Source organism: Pleurodeles waltl, chromosome 5 (assembly GCF_031143425.1).
Source record: "Pleurodeles waltl isolate 20211129_DDA chromosome 5, aPleWal1.hap1.20221129, whole genome shotgun sequence".
Classification (NCBI taxonomy): domain Eukaryota; kingdom Metazoa; phylum Chordata; class Amphibia; order Caudata; family Salamandridae; genus Pleurodeles; species Pleurodeles waltl.
In genome coordinates this window covers 791,988,713-792,005,004 of record NC_090444.1, presented here as the reverse complement: position 1 = coordinate 792,005,004, position 16,292 = coordinate 791,988,713, and the positions used below count along the sequence as shown (strand labels likewise).

The window sequence follows — 16,292 nt, the reverse complement described above, 5'->3', positions numbered from 1 at the left end:
TTACACTGCTATGAGGCCTGCTCCTTTCATAGGATAGCATTAGGGCTACCCTCATATACTTTTTGAGTGGTAGATTCTGATCTGAAAGTAGTAACCAGGTCATAATTAGTATGACCAGAATGTGAATAGAAAATCCAGCTTATAAGTGAAGTTGGATTTAATATTACTATTTTAGGAATGCCGCTTTTAGAAAGTGAGCATTTCTCTACACTTAAATCCTTCTGTGCCTTCCATTTCACATCTGGCTGGGTTAGTTGACAGCTCCCTTGTGCATTTCACTCAGACAACCCCAAACATAGGATGCTCAGTCACAGCTGCACACATCTGCATACTGAATGGATCTTCCTGGGCTGCGAAGGTGAAGAGCCTGACGCTTACGTTTGAAAGGATAGTGGCCTGCCCTCACACAATGGACTGCCAAACCCCCTACTGGGACCCTGGCAGACAGGATGAAACTGAAAGGGGACCTTGTGCACATCTAAGCCACTCTTTGAAGTCTCCCCCACTTCAAAGGCACATTTGGGTATTTAAACTGGGTCTCTGACCCTACCAACTCAGACACTTCTGAAGAAACTTCTGCAGACACTTCTGCAGACACTTCTTGACAAGATACCTACTGGGAAAGGAACTCTGGACCAGAACCTGCAACCTGCTAAGACATGCTGCCTGGCTGCCCAAAGGACTCACCTGACTGCTTTGCTGAAAAGCACTTCTGCCTTGCTGTTGCCCTGCTGCCTTGCTGCCCTCTGGCTCTGCTGAGAAGTGCTCTCCAAGGGCATGGATTGAGCTTGCCTCCTGTTTCTTGAAGTCTCAGGGCCAAAAAGACTTCATCTCTGCAAGAAACTCCTGGTGCAGTGAAAATCAATGAACAGCCTGCCAGAATCGATGCACAGCCTGCCCTGTGGTGAGAAAATCACTGCAACGCTGAACTGGAACGACGCAGCCTGACTTCCCGAGTGGAGATCAATGCAGTGCCAGCGTTGCGACCAGAACTTTGACGCACAGCCCACTGGATCGATGCGTAGTCGAGCCAGAACATCGCAGCCCGACTTCCTGCAAGAGGGATCGATGCAGCACCTGGACTACTTTTTCTCTATTTTCCCAGCGCAATCTCGATCACAAAGGAAAGAGGACGGCAGAATAGCGCTCGCCTTTGGATATGCACATAACCTCCAGATGAGAACTGCAAATATTGACTCAAAATGCTAGGTATAGCTTCCAGAAATGGACATGATGTACCAGTCGTGCTCCACAGGGCAGGATACAAAAATCCATGTGAAGGCTCCATAACACACCTCTCCAGTGCAGGCCTAGCCAATTATTTGTAAAATGCACATTTGTAGCACAATTGCTTATTTATTATTGATTATATCTCTTTACGTGCAGCACAACGTTCCTTCCACTACTGATGCCTGTATTGCACATATTCTCTGTGTGAGGGAAAGTTAATTTGTTGCTGACTATCTGTATGTGTGAAACTTTCACTGCTGTGGTCCATATACAATTTGCTGTCTGTGTGCGATGTGATCATGCACTATTGCTGCTCATGGTGTACCTGTTCTGTGTTGTGAGGGAACTTTTCACTCTGGCTGCCATGCTGTACCTGTGCTTTGTGTGTTACTGAAGCTTGCTCTGAAAAGTGACCCAGTGCTTGTGGAAGGTGTTGTGATCTTTAAAACCAACTTTCCCCAAGTGCATGCAATCTTTTTACTTACAAATGTCTTCCACAGAACCAACACAAGTGTAATTCCAGAAGAGCAGCCACCTACTGATAGTCAAGAGTGTTTAGCACTGGCTAAAAGTCCAATTCAGACTATTGCTGAGATCCGTCAAGGTGAATATATGTCTCCTGTTTCCTCCACTGCCTCACAGCATCCCTGGATGCACAGCCAAGAAATTTTGCTTTGGACCCTGCACCTTTACCCACAGGTTTAACATCAAAGTTATCCTGTCGACAGCATGCTGCTCTGTGAGATTCACTGTTGGACTCTGTCTGGCAAGTTAGAACTTTTGATTAAAGATACTGTTGCTGGTCTCTAGAAGAGACTACAGGGGCTGAATATATTGAAGGGGAGGGTCTGTTTGATAGACTTTCCACCCACCCTTCCAACGTTATGTACCCTAGTGTGATGGCTACCCATGGAGGTACTCTAGAAAGTGGGGTTACTTTGCCCACCTCTGTGTTCCAGCTATTAATAATCCTACAGCCAGACTGGTGCAATGGAAGGGTGCAGGTACTTTCAAGGGGGTCCTTTTCCTATGGCTCTAGAATTAAATCATACGTTCCTGACTCCCTTCTGGGTCCCGTCTCTGTTTTTCCCCTCTCCCCCTGAGCCTCTATCCATAAAGGTGGTAAAGGTGGAGTGGCCATAGTTCTGTTATTCACAAGGGTAGATCTCTCTTGAGAATTAAGTGTCCTATTCCTTCCCTCTGTGATGAGCTCCAGCTCATGTCGGATCCATCTATAAAATATCTGGGCCCTGACACCCGGAGTATGTTAATCCTTCTGTCCTGTCTAGACATAGGTGGTCATTATGACCTTGGCGGTCTTCTGACCGCCAGGGTAAAGTGGAGGTATCACCGCCAACAGGCTGGTGGTGCATACCGCTACATTATGACCGTAGCGGGTTTGCCGCCGGCAACCTGCCACAACACCACTCATACCACCATGGCAGTATGAACCGCTGGGCTGGAGATCTTCATCTCCGACCCAGTGGCCCACAGAGTGCAGCCGGCAGTATTGTGACGCGGCCTACCTCCATGTTTTCCGCAGCGGTAGCCCCGTGAACGGAAATCATGGCAGTTGGGCTACCAGTAACAGGGAATTCCTTCCCTGTCACCGGTAGGTGGTTCCCTCACCCCCCCAGCAAGCACATTACCCCCCACACCCCATACATACACAAGCCCCACCACCCCCACTCCATACACTAACCCCCAATCCCCACTCCATACACTAACCCCCACCCCCTCATACGCGCACACAGACACGCACACACTCACACAGACGACACCCATTCATGCACCCGCACACAGGCACACACCACACAACTGTCCCCACCCCCCCAACCATACACGCATTCACTCATACAGCCCAACACGCATTCATACATGCATCAATAAAGACATCCAAACACGCACTCAGGCACACACACACAACACCCCCTCCCTTGTCGGTCAATCACCTTACCTGGTGGTAACGGTGGTCATCCGGGAGGCAACGTGGTCCATGGCGCTTGCTCCGCCTCCAGCGCACGTCACCACAACACCACCACGCCTATTACTAAATTGTAATAGGCGTGGCGGTGTTGTGTTGATGTGGCGGCGCCAGCAGCAGCAACCTCCACTGCACCGCCAACGGCCAGTATGGCTGCTGGCAGCTCTCCAACCAATTTATGGAGGAGCGCCGCCAGCAGTCATAATATGGCAGTCTGTAGACTACCATCACTGGCGGTCTTGTGGCTGGCGGAACTTCGGCGGTCTAAAACGTCATAATGACCACCATAGTTATCAATCTCCCACACAATGCAACTTCATTTGTTATAGTGTTGGGAAATGGGCCCCCTTTAAGGAGAGTATAAACGAAGTTTATTCCCAGCTTAAAAACAAGGTCTTGCATTAGTTAGAAGGGTGCTTGAGGGAAGGCAGCCTGGTTGCCCATAAAATCATTATGGTCAGATAAGTGAGTTGGATGGTTCTGATTTTGTGTGATGAAGGGGGCTGTGTATCAGTTTTAATCGCTCGTATGTAGAAGGTTTCTTGCTGTATGAGTTGTCAAAAGCCAAGGTCACATGTATCAACATAGTGGGCTTCTTTTGTAAATTCAAACCAATTTTAATCCAGAAGTAGAGATAAATCCAGAATCCTATAATGTGTTGTCTCACAACACGTTTGAGCCTTATGCTCCTTGGCCAGTAATGACTGACATTCACTTTATGGGAATGTTGTGCCAGGTTCTGAGCTGGGACCTGCTGGAATTGATAACGCCAATGGGACTTCGGTCCCGAACAGTGGGAAAATCCTAACATGGAATGTTGCGAGCTTCAAAAATAAGTTGTTAGATAAGCTGTGGTTTGATTATATTTCACATTTTGGGCTAGTCTGTTTGCAGGAGACCTGGGATTCTTCTACTACCTTTTTATTGGATTGACATACTTAATTCTATGTGCCAGTGGTTTCGTCTCCCTCTGGAGAGGCAAAAGGAGTGCTAATGATGATCGGGTCTCTCTTTCTTTAGTGGGACATTGGTGTGAGATTATTATGTGTTCTGCCAATCTACAGGCAATGGAATTTAGCCCACCTGATGCTAATCATGTGCAGATATTAAACTTTGATAATGGTAATTTTTCAGCTAGTAATCTGGAACACTTATATTTTTACGCAACTTTTTGAGGGACTATAAAGATAACATTTTCTCTTTTGTTTGATGTGTTCTCTTAGAGGAGACTTTAATATTTACTTATGTAAGTGTGATACTTAGGTGTCCTTTGGTCCCGTTACTTACCTAAGAGACAGTGTATTGCACATGGACCATATAAGCCAAGGGGAGCTCTTAGGGGAATTCTGTCCACTTTTACAGGTCTAGGATGTTCTACAGTAAATGATTTATTCTTTGTATCTGCATCTCTCAGAAACACTTTGAAATCTACTGAAATACCTTGCCTAGATTTTAGTGACCACAAACCTCTTATTGTGTTTACTAGACTGGCCTAAAAATTCATTAACTCACCTCATCAGGGGAAGTGGTTGTTTAAAGGTTAGGGGTCTGCGTTTGAAATGGGCCATGGTAGAACTGCATAATTTTAATGTCAAACTTTTTTCATCCAAGGTTCTAGGTTTCACTTTTTGCCTTAGTGAGAACTCATCCAATTTAAATATTACTAGCTCTTTTATATTGTTTTTCAGACAGATTGCTGAACTGTTGACCGTATAGAATAAGCGAGTGAATAATCCGTCATGTAGGTGGTTTGACGGTAAATGTCCTAGGGTACTTCAGGAGCCATTAAAAGCACTTAAAGCTTCCCTGAGAGACCAAAATATGGTCTCCTTCTTCCAATCTAACAAGAAGTCGAAGAAGAAAACTCGTCTGAAAACCCTTATAGACGATGCTTAGTCTCAGGCCCTCCTGACTGTCTAATATTTCTGTATTCTGGGGAATTATTAATTGCCTATGTTTTTTCTTAGTCTGGAGATTGCTTATTGTCTTGTCACATTTCTCTCATGGCCTGGGTCATACATTTTAGAACCATGTACAATGGATCAGTGCCAGATTATTCTCCTGAATCTACCTTACAGTTAGTGGGTGCCTTGAAAAACGTTTTTTCTCTTGAGGAGGAGCAGCCGTCAATTTGTCAGCTGTCCAAGAACAAAAGCTCTTGGTCCTGATGGGTCAAGTGGGCTGGCGTTCTTGAATCCGGGTTTTCCAGCAGTGTCCTACACAGTTACCACCTGCTGAAAGCAAGAAAATGTGTACATTGATTCCTTTGGAATTGGGAATTCTGCCTGCTTAATCCAGGTCTGCATATTTATTCCCGAATCTATGTAGTTTAACTCATAATAGGAGTACATATGTACAGAGATACTGACCTGGATCCAACCATCCGGATCTCCAAACATCCTTCCTCCTAACGTATAATCAGGTAAGAAAATTGTATTTTCCTGTCAAAAAATATTTGACTAAAACGAAAATTCAGAACTATTTTTATTACTTTTACTAGAAAAATGACTTTAGAATCAGGCATTTCCTGAGTGTTGGTGCTCTGATGGGATCCTTTTAAGAGGGCACTCATTTTCAGGATTTGCCCTCTCCTTCAGTCATTCTTCTGAAACAAAAGCAAGTACACATTGAGAAGACATGAAAAATATCCCCAGTCATTTATCTTACCTGCTTGTTATCAGTCCACAGCGTATCCAGCTCCCTTGGTCTTCTCAATCGACCTGTCAGGGCATCTACAAGTGGCTGCACTTAACCACTTTAAAATGAGAACTCTCCCTCGGTTTATTCTTGCTGAACCCTCACGCACGCAAGCTGCCTGCCTCTAATGCCCCTGGCCCTAATTTCTGCAACTAGTGGGTGGATCCTAGGAAATTCTATAGGCACTGCCTGACACCACCAATTTCTTGATGACACAGGGGTGAATCTTATTTGCTCGAGCTGATCATTACACCATAGTCCCGTCACATACCTAAATTTGTATGCTTCACATTTAAGGGCATATTTACAAGCCCTGTGAGCCGCTGGTGCGACACAAAAGGTGGCAAGTCGCTGCGCTGCCTTACACTGCATCAAGGAGGTGCACCAAGGGCGTTACTGTGGGTGTTCCCACACAACACCCATGGGTTTTGACACTTTCCCAGATTTACAAGATCTATAAACCTAGGAATGTGTCAAAACTGTATTCCTCCACAGGGCAGGCGTAACTAGGAGAAATATCTTTATTTCTCCTCTTTGTTTCCTCTTTCTACGTGGGCTGCATTTTGCAGCCCACATAGAAAGAGGAAAACGCCTCCCAGGATTGCTTTTGTGCCGGAAGGTGCCCCAATCCTGTTTACAATGCAGACACCCTTGCACCAGGTCACTTGCTGCACTGCCCTGTGCCATGGGGCTTGTAAATATGCTCCTTAATCTCTATTGATGTAGATCTGCATGCTCAGTTGTGACGTTGGGGCTTTGGCTACCTATTACCTGGATGCCTGTGGACTACTCCTGTGGATTGTGGGTATATGATAAAGGCTTAGAATACGATGCATTCCTCATGTGCATGGGTGGTGACCGAATAGCTTATTCAAGCAGTCTGTTGTTCTTGGGCAGTCACTAAAGAACATTTACAGTGGTGGAGTCTCTCATGCATGGCAGTTTTTCCTAGACCGATTTTCAGGATCACCAAAAATGGCCGATGTATACATGTATACAGTCCATGCCTGAGATCTCTTACTAGTCACTCTGTGGACATTTGCCACGACAGCCTGAAGCCAGTGCATTCCATATGGGCTCCCTTATAACTCATGGATGCATTCCACAGAGACATGTGCAACCATTTCTAATTATTAACTTAACATACCTGCTTTCTATCAATTCTCTTATATTCTTAGAAGCATAGGTGGTGCAAATGTAGACAAGAAAAGCAGCCAAAAACAAGGTGATTAAAAGAATGCTTGAATTATTCTCAGCAGTGGTGATTGGTCAGGTCAGATTCCAGTTGATTGTTTTTTATCTGCTAACCTTCTCTGGACAGAGACCTGGTCAGTGAGGTACAGCTGTCGTCCTTCACAACAGTGGCACGGGACCCACATCTTGGCATACCGATTGCACGTAGGGTGTAAGCAGCAACAAACAAGGTGATGGAATGAATGTCTGAATTCATCACAGGCAAGACACAGTCAGGGCAAACTAAAGGCACCATTATGGTAACTAAAGCATAACATCAACACATTTACCACATTGGCTATGCTGAAAGTTTGCACTATGCACATCCTTGCGGTGTTGTGACACTGGAACCACCTGACTGAAGAGCCCCGATTAGAGCGATACCAGTTTTGGGTTGCTTGTGTTCCAGTTAAGGGAGGAGCTGGCCTGGCAATTCAGGCTGGACTTTTCCTATTTGAGCAGGGTGAAGACTGATTTGCATATGCTTGGTCCAAAATGAGGTAGCATGGTGGGAAAAAGATCAAGGGAGTGAAATGCTACCCTGAATGATAGTGGATAGACAAACTGCAGGCTTCTCACGTCATCTTTTATGCATGTGGTATTGTTTGCTAACTCTCTGCTTAGCTGCCATCTGCTAACGCACAACCATACGTCGTCATAGAGCTCAAGCACTTCATCAAATCAATTACAATACAGTACATTCTGTACCAAATAAGCACACATTTCAAAACGAAATGTTTACATTTTTATGGATGGACTGTGTATAGTTTCTAAAACGTATGCATGCAAATTACTAACCAAACCCAACACTTGAGTCTTGGTTGTGATATAACCGAGGCAAACTGCTGCAGGATATTTCTGTTTCTGATTTTTTTTTCCTATATAAAATAAAATGCTTTAGAACATTTCCTGCAGTACAGTGAGTGGAAGTATTCACTGGAGCCTCATTTTTTTAGAACGTAGTAGAAAATGTGTGAAACAGTCGGACACACAGAAACACTGTTTAAAACTTCATAGAACCGCGGAATTACTGAGATGATGGTATGCAGAGGCGGCTGGGGGCTTAGAGCAGCAAGGCTTCTGGCCTCACGAGCACACAAGGCTGTGAGGAGACTTCAAACACGGGATCACTTCTTGCGAGTTTTGACGGGAAGGAAACACAGACCCCAACCCGTAGGGGGCAGTACGACGAGAAAGAGATGCCAGCAAGCCCCGTGCTTTGTTGCCCTTTATTGCTGATATGCTTACAGTACTGCGGTATCTTTATTACTTCCTCGTGCTTTTGTGGTGGGCTTTTTATTCACTTCTTGTTGTCTTGCCTTAGGCAGGCTTCCCAACTCCAAGAACATTCAAAGAGAATATGCACTTACGATCACTCTAGTGAGAGTGAATGGGGACAACTCATTTTCTCACACACTGTGAACGACTACCTTTTTTTTTAAAGAAAACGAAAGCAAACTTGGCTAATTACAATTAGGTCACAAGCAACACTCTGATTATCTTTGGGTGTCCGTCCATGTATCCAACCACTTATCAGAGACTAACTTATGTTCCTGATATGCTCCCTAACTTGAAATCTGCTTCTTTTCTGCCTCAGTTTCTTCTTCCCTTAGTTTACCTTTCACTTGTTTCACCCACACATCTTTATGGTGGAAGGCACTAGCCTGTGTATTCTCATCATCAATGGATTTGCATCACAGCAATCTATGACAATAAACACGTAGTGATGGGATAAGTATTTAAGGATTTCAACACACCCTAATTAGCAACATGTATCAAGCAGTGCAAAACTCTCTTTCAGCTGAACTACCTTATCTACTGAATTGCTAACCCTAACTAATAGAATGCTGAGTTGGTCAAAGGCCCCTCATTAACTCAGAGTGGCATGCTTCCTCACAGGGTCTGCGCTGCCATGGTAGAATCCTGTCATCTATGGTGGGCTACTACTGACCTCTTAGGAATGTGTGTCCAAATGTGTGCCCTACATATGACTGGAGTCCTCCAGCATCCACTCTGCCAATGAAGCGTCTGAACTGGGTAGAACATTTTATGTAAGAGTGACATTGTAGGATCAAGGAAATTTAAATTGTGTAGCATTAGGTAAACTCTGTTTATTTATATCTCACTGCCACAATATTAAAAACAAGAGGGTATATTATGGACCACAAGGGGTTCACCCCACCGCCAAAGGTCAATTCCTCACGAAAAATATATGTCCGACATTAGGTGTGTACTCCATCATTACTTGCCTTTTGTAAATTCCAATCCTAATATAGCACAGTGACCTATGAACTGTCATCAAAGAGCTGTATACAAACTGCATAGTATAGGTTAGAACGCAATGTTTTCCCCCCGTCTTTGATTATCCTAATGTTGCACTTATAAAGGGTTCGTTTGGGTATCAATACATTCCTAATATGTAGGAGAGAGACTATGGAGAGATGAGGGACACTGTTGGAGGGTGGTACTGAGGGAATCCGTGGAGAAGGAGGTCATGGGGGGGATGCCAAAAAAGTTTGTCGCACTGGAAGCCACTAGCACTAAAGCTGGCCCTGCCTCAAACTGCGAGGTGGCTCATGCAGCACCTTACCATCACTCGAGAATCGCATTCGCTTGGGAAATTTCACATCTAATTTCTAAGCTTTGCAGGAAGAAATCTGACAGTTCCTGGTCATTAAGGCCCCTTTAACCTAACCCAAATTTAGCAAACAAAATCTGCATGAACATGAGATTGTTGTTATTGGGAATTATAACATAAAATCAACATAAACATTCTTAAAATATTTATGTTAAAGTTTACACTCAGTAGCTGCTAGAAGAGTATTCAGATAATGCCTGGCAACAAAGTGAGTATAGTTTAGAAACTATCTCTTTTCATATTTTTCAATTATTAGTTAAACGTTCGATATTTGTATCTTGAATGTATACTTAGAAATGCATATACATATAAATATAAAGAAACAAACACGCACAACTCTACCAAAAACTCAAACTGACACGCCCACACACAATATGTATATGTTAGATCTGGCATCCTTGGCATGGTTTCCCCTGACTTTTTTTTTCTTCTGGCCTCCTATTTGCTGACTTCATTTTGTCTGGCTTGAGGGCTCTGGGCACTTTACCACTGCTGGCCAGTGCTAAAGTGTATTTGCTCTTTCCCTAAAACATGTTACCTTTGGCTTATCCACAATTGGCATATTTAATTTACTTATGAGTCCCTAGTTGGTTGCACTACATGTGCCCAGGGATTGTAAATTAAAGGCTACAAGTGGGTCTGCAGCACTGATTGTGCCACCCACATAAGGAACACTTTAAACATGATTCTGACCTTCCATTGCAGAGCCTGTGTGTACAGTTTTATACTGCCAAGTCAACCTGGCAAGTTAACCTGCTTGCCAGTCCCAAACTGTCCTTTTTATTATTAATACATATAAGTCAACCCTAAAGTAGGCCCCGGACAGCCCCATGGGCAAAGTGCAGTGTATTTAAAAAGTTGGACATGCACTTTTGTGTTTTACATGTCGAAGCAATGAAAATCTCTTACACTCATTTTCACTACTGCATGTCTTATCTCTCCCATAGATTAACTTTAAGATTGCTGAATTACATTTTATAAGTGTAATTTCCAACCGGGTAGAGATGGGAGCCCCGAGTTTGGAGTTTCTGGAATCACAATGTAAAATCACAACTTATGGTCAGGTCTGATTTTAAATTGTAATATTAAAAATGCCACTTTTAGAAAGTTGGTATTTCCTTACTTTAACATCTAGTGCCATCTAGTGCCTACTGCCTATCTCTGGATTCCACTCTCTGAGTGGGTGACAGCTTGACTCTTGTGCATTCCCTCCAGACAGCCACACACAAAGGGCTTAGGTGTGACTGAGTGGCCATCTGCATGTTAATGGCTCATCCTGTACAGGATGGGAGGGAGGACCTGACACTAACACCTGAATGGGCTGGGCCTTGAGTTCTCACAAAGGGCTGCATAACTGCCTGTAGTGTGTCTGGAACAAGGACAGAGACTTTCTCTCTTTGAATTCTCCCCCACTTCAAAGGCACCACTGTGTATAGGAACTGGACTTCTGACCTTACCAACTCAGTACACTTCTGAACCTGAGGACATTCTGCCAAGACCAAGGACTGCTCTACTGCTAAGGGGACTGTCACTCTGCTGGATCTCTGCTGGACATTGCTGGACTCCTGCTTTGCTGTGCCTGCCTTGCTGCCTGCTGCCCTCCTTGCCTGGAAGTGAGAAGAACTGGACCTGCATCTCTACATCCCCAGAACCAAAGTGACTCCAAGGGCTTGCTGAGTTGCCTCTTGTTCTGAGGTTTCAGGTACATCAAAGACTTAATTGACCTCTGCGACAGCTGCTGGACGCTGCCAACTGTGAGTCCTGCCCTGCCAAGTGGTGACAATCCAGTACTGGGCCCTTGGTAGTGAATGCCCCTGTGCTGGTCCAGCAGAATCCACGTATGGCTGTCGGAGCTGCTTGCTCTCACCTCAACGTCAATGCATCCCAGCTGAGGACGAGGACATCACATCACTAACTGCGCGGCTCAGGATCGACTCTTCACAATCAGCCCCAGTGCATCACCTTCGCATCGCTGGCTTTGCGGCTTGATGACACATCACCTTCATCGCAAAGTTTTTGATGCTGCACCACTGCTCAGGGCTAGACGACTGCGTGACTCGACGACGATGCATCCTGAATGTGTGGATCAGAACTGACACATCACTTTTGCATCGTCCCTTCTGCTCCTCGCATCAGCTCTTTGATGTTGACGCAGCCCTCCACACAAAGTACTGTTTGAGCGGGACAAGTTGGTTCCCGTAGCTGGCTGGTGCTCCACCGCGGTCGGCCTGAACTTTGGATTTACCTCGGTCTAGTACAACCAGATGGCCCTGGTTGGTGCTTTAAGCTTTTAGGCACTACAATTGCAGACATTCTTTTAAAAATCATATCTGGACTGCTACTTTTTTCCTAACTTGGTGTGCATCATTTTTTTGGGGTGTTATCACTGTTTTACTGTTTTAAGAGTTGCAGAAATACTTTACACATTTCCTCTTAAGCCTGCTTGCTCTGTGCCAAACTACCAGAGTTTAGCAAAGGGCAATTTAAGGTATGTAACTGACTTACCATGACTAGGATTGCGGTGCCTACTGGACAGGATGCATAGCTCTGCCAACTAGAGATCCAATTTCTAACAGTATACATATGCACACACAAAATAAGGCAATAGTCGCTTCAAAATCTAGTAAATTGAGTGAAGTGAGTTCAAAGTCATCATGGAGAAAAATTGTATCTTCTTCTCTATGCCTCGCCAAAATAAAAGTCGGAAATCAAATAGAGTTTTTCATCCATCCATATATAGCAAATAGATAAACTATGTTTTTGATTTGCTTGTCTTTTAGAGGAAAGCGGTATGAAATCACTCAGCTAACTGTTCAACATTGCCTTTCTTTGCCCACTTTTTACTTGCTTTGCTAACTGCTCTCTAGCATGCTTGCGGTTTTCATGCAGTAAACATCTTAGTGGAAGAACCACAGTTTGTCTCTCATGTCGCTGTTGTGTCTGAAAATTGCTTCGGTCAGACTATGAGTCTGCGTCGTGTTTTGGTACCAGCTGCACGCGACGCACGGTGTGAATGTGCCACGGCTTCAGTCCCACCAGTGATGCTCAGAGGAGGTACGTACTGGCGCGCGAGCGTGTTTACATTACGACTTGTTGACGCTGTGGTATCTTTCAACCTCCGCTGTGCGTGCTCTACCTGATCGCTGCTGACTTCTGCGATTCTGCCAAGTTCCCCTTTATCCTATTTTACTAATTAAATCTCATTATCCTTTCGCTTGGAAACCTAGACATAAAATTCACGAGTACTCTATTCGGCCGAGTCCACTTTTGTTAACTTGACTGAAATAACTAATTTCACATCCAGCAAAGTTCTGTGGTCAGGGTCTTTAACTTAATGAAACACTGAAGTTCACCAAACACGACACCGGCACCGATAAAAAGAGCATAAAAAAATAAAATAAAAAAAAGAAACGGACAAACTGTTACAGAGCATGGAGGATGTGGTGGTGGAGGGAGGGAGGAGTACAGTCCAGCCACAACACAGCATTTCCTTGCATTGATGCTTTCATGCCAGCTCAGGCAGCACAAGCTTTAAAAAACACACATAGAAAAAAAGTAGAATTGCAAGAAGAAGAAGTTACTTGTTTTTCAAAGGCGGTTGGCACCAGTCTTCTTAACTCTGACAGGCTGTTGTTGATGCGGTCCCTGCGCCTTTTCTCGATTATCTGTGGAGAGAGCAAGCACACAGAATCGGCTGTTAGGACACCTAGGTTGGAATACTCAACAGTACTCACTGTCTCCTGTGGTTATTGGTAGGAATGAGTCTCGCTTGAGGAACTTACACCTCGCCTTTTCTTCCTTGCCATGATCTGAGATGTGGTAGTTGGGGAGTTTGAGCGCATTGCAGAGCCGCTGCTTTGCCTGTGAAATGGTAAAGAGAGGGATTTCAGGAGTGCAATCATATGACGTGTTCCAATCCTAGGCGCTACAGAAGAAGGCATTGGTCCTGGTGGTGTTGATGACAGCTCTGTCTGCCTTTTACCACAGTTATGTTATGTTATGTAATATAGAATTATAAAGCGCCTGGCTACCCGTAGGCCTCCAAGCGCTGATATCGAGACTACCCAGACCACCATGACAATTATGCTTTGAACAACCATGTTTTCAATGCCTTCGGAAGGCTAGTTCATTGCTTACTATGGGCAGATAGATCCATTTGCAATACCACCAGAGTGTTCATGTGACACTGCAGATACTTAACCCCGTAAACTGGCCTTTTACACACAAATCCCACTAAATAATACAGATCAGCACAATTACACAAAGCTATGATTGACTGCATATTTGGTTTCAAAGGATCGTTTCAGTTCAAAATCAGAACACAAGCCCCAGAGATTAAACCACAAAACATGACATGCCCAACAGAGTGCAACCAACAAGCAGAGCAGGACAAAAGCACACCACAGAGCATCCCAGGGAATTCAGGATCTGGTGGAATTTCCATGTTGCCTTAAGAGTGGGTTCATGAGCTCTACAACAAAGGCCTCTACAACAAAGGCTCCCGAGTGGTAAGTAATTTTACATTAATCCCAGAGTCCTGGTCATATGCTGCAGTGGAGGACCAAACTATGTGGCAGAGATCATGAAATTATGCATCAGGAAAAGGTAAATTGTGCAACATGTTGGGGCAAATTCTGTTCCTGTATTATTTCACTATTTTATAATTTCCTCACGTTTTAATGCTGTTCAGGCAAAAGTTATACCGCATTGGTATCAATTTAACACCTAAAATCCACAACTGGCTAGTGACCTGTTAACTTTTGCAGGGGGTCTGCTCCTGTGTGGCATCACATGTGGCATTTTTAAATAACTTTAGATCCATTTTAGGGTAGAAACTATTTTTTGTTGAAATCTGCAAATCATGCAAAATATGGTGGATTCTGTTTCAAGTGCAATAAATCCATAACTATGCAGTAAACACTGCAGTAGCAGAATCTCACAGCTCCAGCCTGCCGGCCTAATGCCAGTAGGTATTAGTTTTGTTGAAAGCGGGGTTCGCTCACTTTTCTTTGTTAGGAGCACACTACTGTGACCATCCAGTTTGAACAAATTCTTGGGTTAGAATATCAATCCTCATCTTTCTTAGTCTGCATCTGGCCTAACTACTGCCCAAGGGAAGGCCGCTATGAGGTTCTTGCCTAAAATTATTAGCACTAGCAAAGGTAACAGATCTGACATTGGCTTCTGGCCTTTTGCTTTGTCAACACTTGTTTTGTGTTTTCAAGTTTTTTTGTAAAACGTTATTGTTGCAGGACTTGTCGGTCCCTCATAATTTATGAAAAGTAAAACATTTTGATTGAAGCATTTTTCCTCTTCCATACAGCATGCTTTGCCACAGCAGTCCAGGCACTTAAGGATGCTACTTCTCCTTCTGAAAGAGCAGAAATCTGTCACTGTCAGTGAAGCTAGCAAATGGCTGAAATGGGCGAACCATTGTCCCTTGCTGTATGCTGCAGTGGTAGGAAGGAAAATATGACTGACAACAACAGACTAATGGATGAACAGGGGCACCTGACAGTCTCTACAAGGAAGTCTATTATATATATATATAATTTTAGTAAAATTATTAGGTTGTGGTTAAAGCCAGGCATAAAAATAACTGGAATGGCCTTGTTTTGCCTAGAAGAGTTTACTTTGGTAGAGATTGTTAATACTGTCTTTCCTTTCAAAAACAGAAAATGACATTTACGTGTAAAGTATGTTAATTGCTATACAATGTGTGGTGATGCCTGTAACATTTCCAAAATATGAGGAGCTGTGATTCATACTGAGTGAAGCAAAACATCTTACATTGCCTAATCATGAGTAAGGAAGTTACTAAGGCCCCTGCTTTCCAAAAGAGGATAGTCTGTTCTGGCAGATGACACTCTGGAATTAGTGGAATACAGCTAAACCCTTGAGGAGAGCATTTCATTAGAGACGCAGCATACAGTCCCATACATTAATAAAGTGCACTCGATGATGGTGCTCGGCTAGGAAGCACAATAGAAAGATACATCAACTCCTTAGCCAATATGTAAAGAGCAGATAAAATAAATATATTGGGATTACGTGATGGAAATGTGAATTACCAATCCCAAAATTGGGTCCCTAAACACATCTTTCCTCGATTTTGAATGTACTTACTGTTTTTAACATGTATTTACTTTTGTCACACTGCCTGCTGCTAGGCACCTTTATGTTAAATTTAGATGTGGCATTCTTCCTACTAATAGTTTTTGTTCTAAGTGGCATAATTCCAACCTCCCACCCTATACTTGCCCAGGTTTTAACACGTCTAGCAAATCGGTGGCCCGTTTACTGTTCTATACTGCTTATGTTACATCTAGAAGGAAGTGAATAATCCTGATTCGTCGACCCCACGGGGCAACACAACATTCAGTAGCCCTAAGGATATTGAGAACAGATACCAGAGAAGCAATCCTCTATTGCCTGGCTACGTTCCTCCTTTGTATTTGGTAAATGAGGAGGTGATTTGCAGGCATGATGGGTACATACGAGTTTTAATTA

General features: G+C 43.9%; 1 protein-coding gene across 1 annotated transcript in view; it reads right to left on the bottom strand.

The window, feature by feature from the left end:
* The window catches only part of HEY2 (hes related family bHLH transcription factor with YRPW motif 2), a 71,757-nt gene that overhangs the window by 41,794 nt on the left and 13,671 nt on the right, over positions 1–16,292 (bottom strand). Inside the window, exons 2-3 of the mRNA XM_069234808.1 lie at positions 13,565–13,643; positions 13,364–13,447 (exon numbers count right to left, since the gene is read on the bottom strand). Of these exons, the coding sequence (XP_069090909.1) occupies positions 13,364–13,447; positions 13,565–13,643 (163 nt within the window). The remainder of the gene's footprint in view (positions 1–13,363; positions 13,448–13,564; positions 13,644–16,292) is intronic.